General features: G+C 50.8%; 1 protein-coding gene across 1 annotated transcript; it reads left to right on the forward strand.

Moving 5' to 3' along the window:
* Nucleotides 1-5003: 5003 nt before the first annotated feature.
* On the forward strand, nucleotides 5004-5578 carry LOC125534621 (uncharacterized). Its single transcript, XM_048697794.2, has 3 exons — nucleotides 5004-5126; nucleotides 5219-5392; nucleotides 5477-5578. Exons 1-3 carry the CDS (start codon nucleotides 5004-5006, stop codon nucleotides 5576-5578), a joined length of 399 nt encoding a protein of 132 aa, XP_048553751.2.
* Nucleotides 5579-6327: the final 749 nt, after the last annotated feature.

The raw sequence follows: 6327 nt of genomic DNA on the forward strand, positions 1-6327 counted from the left end.
TACCGCAGAACGTCTACTACCGTGTCATCGCCGTCCATGAGGGGGGGAGGGCACACCCCGGAGACGTGTGCCGCCTCTTCGGACATGCCGCCACACCATCCCGCATGTATGAGTGCCCGGTGCGACGCTCGGGTGGCATTGCTACCCCCCCAAGGGCCCTCGTCCCGCCTAACCCTGTAGCGTTTGACCACGAGATCTACCCCTTTGACTTTGCACGGACGGGCTTTGAGCAGTGGACGTATCCACCCGGTTGTGTTAGGTCAGCTTATAGGAACACTTTGGAGCAACATACGGGCCAGACCCACGGCAAGATCCCCTCCGTGTAGACCCGACGCGTCCGTTTCCCCCCTCCAGGTGCCGGCGGCGGCGCCGTCCGTGAGGGGGGGCACACCCCGGAGACGCGTGCCGGGCGTTTGCACCTGCCACAACACTTCCAGACTTGTGAGAGGCCGCCTACGCAAGACTTGTGAGGGGGTTCCAGACTTAGCCGCCGCCACCCTCCCCGCGGCTCCGGGGTGTGCCACCCTCATGGGCGTCGCTGCCGCCATCTCTCGGAGGGGGGAAATGGCCACCACAGGTTACACACGACAAACTGAAAAATAGTAATAATTGAATTTATAAAAAAATAAATATGCCATAAAAATTTAAAAAATGCCGTAATAAAAAAATAAAAAAAATGCAAAGTACCTATGCCGACGGCTAGGCCGTCGGCATATCTCATACCTTATCGACTGGGCTCTGTCGCTGGCAGGTGGGACCAAGCCTATGCCTAGCCGTCGGCTTAGGTCCAACCTTATCCAGTCGATGCACGCCCTCCTCTCCTCCACTCGCTGCACGTCTCCTCTCCTCCACCCGTTTCTCTCCCCCAACCACCGCCGCCACCCTCTTCCCGTGTCGTGCCGCCGTCGTCCCCACCCTGACCCGCGCTACGCTGTGGTCCTCCCGACCTGCGCCGCCGTCCTGCCCGCCCCGCTATCTTCCCCGCCCCCGTGCCGCCCCGACGTCCTCCCCGCCCCGCGCCTCCCCGCCGTCCTCCCCGCCCCTGTGCCACCCCGACGTCCTCCCCACCGTCCTCCCGGCCTCCGTGCCACCCCATCGTCCTCCCCGCCCCGCGCCGCCCGTCCGTGCCCGCCCCGACGTCCTCCCCGCCCCACGCCTCCCCGCCCCACGCCGCCCCGTCCGCACCCGCCCTGTGTCACCACCGTCCGCGCCCGCACCGGCCCGCAAGGTCTTGACTCCGGCCGCGGGTCCGGCGCCCCTTCCCGACTGGTTGGAGCAACCGGCCCTCCCTGTGCTGCAGCTCATCACCGCCCCCAATCGCCGCCGCCCCTCTCCTCCGACCCGACCAGCCGGCCCTCTACATGAGTTTTTTTCTTCTTTTTTTAGTGTTTTGGTACTATATTTAGGTGGATGAATGCATAGATGATGGAATGTATGTCATATTTGTTAGATGTAGTTAGTTTGCAAAATATTGATCAATGGATGTTATTAGCAATATGAGTTTTTTTAAGTTGAACTGTGAATGTTGTTGTGTGATGTGTGATTATATACTTTTTGCACGGTGGTATTTTGATCATGATGGTGTTGCTACAAATCAATGATGAAATATTTATTGACACTTAATGGTCTTGCTAAAGAATACTTATTTGAGAAAAATGGTGATGTTCATAACTTGTTCATATGGATTTCTTTTAGATGATGATGATTGTTAGATGAGGAGAGATATGATTTTTTATGCTTCGATGATTTTGAGATGATGATGATGACCGATGATAGATGATTGTTAGATGATGATGTGGATGATAGATGATGATATTTTTTATGCTTCGATAATTTTTGAGATGATGATGATGATGATGATTGTGATGTTCTAATTTTTTTTATCGCGATGGATTTTGCAGGCTTTGTGGTGTCGCATTTCATCGGAGTGACCGTTGTACAATGCGTTGGTCCCCCTGAGCATCTCTCTGTTGTTCGACTACTTCCTCTACAGCCGAGGGTGAGCTACAATTCCATCTCCTCCATTTTTTCATATCACTAGATTTCATTCTCAACTCAACTGGCGTAACCTAGGCGTCCCCCGTCCGAAAGGGTTGCATCGATAAATATGCATTCAATTGCATATTTATCACCGCAGCTCTTTCAGATTGTCCAGCGTTTTCGACGGACAGCCCGAGGATGTGTAGATTGGGTATGTTCTCCATGTTCTACCCCGTTCCGAGACAGGATTTCAGCGGCGCCTCCCCATTGTTCTCCGGAGCACATTCTCTCGGCTATTTGCCGAGACGTGTATCTAGAGAATAGCGGGGAGTTGCTGCCGAAATTTTGTCTCGAAACGGGGTAGAATGGAGAACGTACTCAATCTACACATCCTCGGGTGGGATTAGGACCCATCTTTACCTATTAGAGATGTAGGTGGATTCAATGCGGTAGAAACTAAAAATTCGATGTGATTAATTTAAGTGAATCCTTAATTATGATGTGTGGCTTGTAAAAAAGCAAAGGATGGCAGATAATCAGTGGATGTACAGTGGTTTTATCCATCGGAATCGAGTAACATCAGAGTGGATCGCGAAAACTGATGTGTATTTGAAGGAGATATTCCGTCGTCCAATGAGAATTATCCCACCATGCCCCTGTGCGAGATGTGCCAGACGTCACCGTAGAAATCAAACGGACATGAGTGAGCACCTTCGCACGCACCGATATATGCCAAACTTTGACATGCCGCCGATAATCATAGCCGAGCAGGACCGTGGAAGAGAGGAGGTGATGCGACAACGCATCGATGGATATGAGGACGACGGGGTCAGGGACATGATAGATGATGTCATTGTTGCAGAAACGGCAAATGCGACACCTTCAGAGAATGAACCGGAGGAGCCGGAGGCAACCGCAAAGGCCTTCTTGGAGGTCTTGGCCTCGTCGAAGAAACCTCTTTATGCGGGTGCGAAAATATCTCAGCTGGATGCCATCTCGCAACTGATTGCAGTCAAGGCTGAGTACGGCTGTAGCCAAAAATGCTTCGAAGCATTCCTGGGAGTATGGGCTAACAGCCTCCCTGAGGGTCATGAACTGCCGAAAAGCATGTACGATTCAAATAAAATCATGAAGGCACTCTCTATGGATTATGAGAAAATAGATGTTTGCCCGAAGAATTGCCTTTTGTTTAGGCACGAGTATGCGGATGACAAGTACTGTAGGAAGTGCGGTTCGTCTCGGTACATTGAGGTGGTCGGTGAGGATGGTGAGAAAAAGCAGCTAACCATCCCCGTTAAGGTTCTTCGGTATCTTGATTTTATAAAAAGACCACAGCGCCTTTTCATCACGAAGGAGTCTGCCAAAATGATGAAGTGGCACAAGGAAGGTATAAGGTACAATCCAAAAAAAATCGTACATCCATCGGAAGGGGAAGCATGGAAGTCGTTCGATGAAGAATACCCCGAGGAAGCAGCCGAGGCTGGGAATGTCAGAATAGCCATATCAGGTGATGGGTTGAATCCATATGGTATGTCGTCCAATCCATACAGCTGCTGGCCCATGTTTGTAATTCCGCTCAATCTTCCTCCCGGTGCCCTAATGCAACGGAAGACCATGTTCTTGTCGCTCATCATTCCGGGGCCTGAATACCCGGGGAAGCAATTGGGTGTGTTTATGCAGCCGCTGGTCGATGCTTTGCACCATTCTTGGTACTTTCCGAGGTTGACATATGACCGGGATCTGCAGAGAAATTTCTTGATGAAATTTTGGTTGCACTATTGCATGCATGACTTTCCCGTCTATGCTCTATTCTGCGGATGGTGTACAAGTTGGAAGATGCCATGCCCAGTGTGCATGCAGGCTCTGCGAATGATTTAGCTAAGTAAGTGTGGCAAGTATGTAGCCTTTGACCTGCATCGACAGTTCCTCCCTCCGGACCATCCAGATAGGGAAGACAAGAAGAACTTCACGAAAGGCCGGGTTGTTCATTAAGTAACTGAGGTTCCAACATTTTCGGGGGCAAATGTTCTTGCTCAGCTAAAAGCTCTCAACGCTAAAGTCAAAGGCAAAGGCAAAGCCAAAGCCAAAGGCTTCAAGGGATATGGTGAGACGCACAACTGGACTCACATTACCCCCTTCTCGCAGCTTCCCTATTTCAAGGACCTCAAACTTCCTTACAATATTGATGTGATGCACACCGAAAAGAATGTGGCAGAGTCCCTTTTCCACACGATCCTCAACATTCCTGATAAGACGAAGGATAACATTAAAGCTAGATCCGATCAACAGAGAATTTGTGATAGACCATGCCTGAACATGAAGCCTCCCACAGGCGGTCGAAAAAACCGGTTCAAGCCAGATGCTGACTTTGTCCTTAAACCGCTAGAAAAAAAGGAAGTACTTATCTGGCTGAAACAAATTTTGAAGTTCACCGATGGTTACGCATCGAATATAAGTAAGGGAGTCAATCTTTCAATGGGCAAAGTGACCGGCCCAAAGAGTCATGACTACCATGTATGGATTGAGCGGATAATGCCGGTGATGGTTCGAGGCTATGTCCCCGAGCAAGTCTGGCGATTGCTTGCCGAGCTTAGCCATTTCTTCCGCATGCTCTGTGCTAAAGAAGTAAGTCAAGAGGTGATTTAAAAATTGCATAAGAAGGCACCGGAGTTGATAGTCAAGCTAGAGAAGATCTTTTCACCAGGCTTCTCCACGCGGATCGGGGTTGTACTGTCCGGATCCAGTCAGGCAGCCGGACCGTCGGGTTTTGGCCACGAGCTGGGACCACTGGGAAGCGGCCCTCCACGCGGACCATGAGACCCATGCCAAGGCCGTGATCACTACTTTCTGGGTGAGTTCTCTTCAGAAGCACAAGTCCATTCTAGTTTCATGAATGATTTAACTCATGGCTTCTTCCATTCTTTTTTCATGCATGATTGTAGAAATTCCATCGAGTTCTTCCGGAGCACAGGGCCAGAGCGGACCAGATCGTGCTGCGCCAATGCAAGAAGAAGGCCCGCCAGATGCAGTACGAGGTGCGATATGTGGCCATCTCGACATACTACCACGATGTTCTTGGTGTGAAGATGACCAAGGAAGAAGCGCGGAGGATGGGCATTGCCTTCGAGAGGGACGAGTTCTTGGCGGTAAGTATAAAAGATTTTTCAATATGCTTTCATTACCTTGTGGTACATTTCACCATTTCGTGTTGACATGCCATTATGCTTTTATTATGTAGGTGTGTCCAAATTGGTGTTATGGAAAAGATGAGTCCTGGGCGGCATTGGTGGATCTTTGGTGTGATGAGGCTGGAGTCTGGGCGGCTATGAGAATAAAAAACAAGGCTAACCGAGGGAAGGAGGGAGTACATGCTCAGGGAAACCGAAACCACTATCTCCACAAGGCAGTTAATGTATGACTAACCCCATTAAACATTCTTATTCTTCTATTTACCATCACTTTCTTATGTATGACTAACCTCTGTTTGGTGGTGCAGGAGGAGAAACTGAAGCGGCCGCTCTCACACATGCAGGCGTGGGAGATCGCCCATACGCGGAAGGACCCCAAGCCTGGCGAGCCCAAGTACTACGGCAAGTAGACCGCGGGGAGGAAGAAGGCCTACTCCGCAGCGTATCTGAAGTTACATCCTGACACACCTGACCCCATTGCGGCGGATCTGAAGGAGAGGGCGGTGGTGAGCATGGGGCCCAAGGAGCACGGTCGGGAGGCGGTTCTCGATGCTGTGATCACTCCTACTATCTCCTACACACAGCTCCGTCCGATCGACCCGAGCCTGAGCTAGCGCACGAGCAAGCCAGTGACCAGTGCACAATCCCTCTTTCAGGAGCAACAATCTGTAAGTATTTTCCCTCTTATCTTCATTGCTCACTTTATTTTCCGCATTTAGTAGTTTTATGAGTTTCATCATGTCATACCGTAGGCCTACCTGTAGTACACACGCCAGGATACCATGGCGTGGCATGAGAGGCTTTATGAACACCAAGTGCAGAGGGATCGCCAGATGCAGCAGGCTTTTCAGGAAATGGCGGCTGGTAGGTGTCCTCAGTTGCAGCCAGCACAATGTCCTCCAGCACAACCAGTGTTGCTGACCTTTGAGGAGTTTGTGGCACAGAACGCTGGCCCCTCGCCGGTTAGTTCATCCCCAATCTATTCACCCAAAGCATGCCATGCCTTTCAACACAGTCATATATCCCGTTAATATGACTTTTCAATATCCAGGGAACAACTGGATCTACCGTTGGCGGTGGTCTTCGCAGCACTTCCGAGACACGGAGCCCGACCACTCCGATCCACAGAGGCGGAGGCGGAGGTGGAGGCGGTCTTGAC

Source organism: Triticum urartu, chromosome 2A (genome assembly GCF_056163025.1).
Source record: "Triticum urartu cultivar PI428250 chromosome 2A, HENAU_Tu73, whole genome shotgun sequence".
Taxonomy (NCBI): Eukaryota; Viridiplantae; Streptophyta; class Magnoliopsida; order Poales; family Poaceae; genus Triticum; species Triticum urartu.

Coding starts and splice junctions, on each gene's coding strand:
- LOC125534621 (XM_048697794.2), top strand. CDS start 5,004: ATGCAGTACGAGGTGCGATATGTGGCCATCTCGACATACTACCACGAT. Junction 5,127..5,218: donor AGAGGGACGAGTTCTTGGCG/GTAAGTATAAAA, acceptor TTTATTATGTAG/GTGTGTCCAAATTGGTGTTA. Junction 5,393..5,476: donor ATCTCCACAAGGCAGTTAAT/GTATGACTAACC, acceptor TTGGTGGTGCAG/GAGGAGAAACTGAAGCGGCC.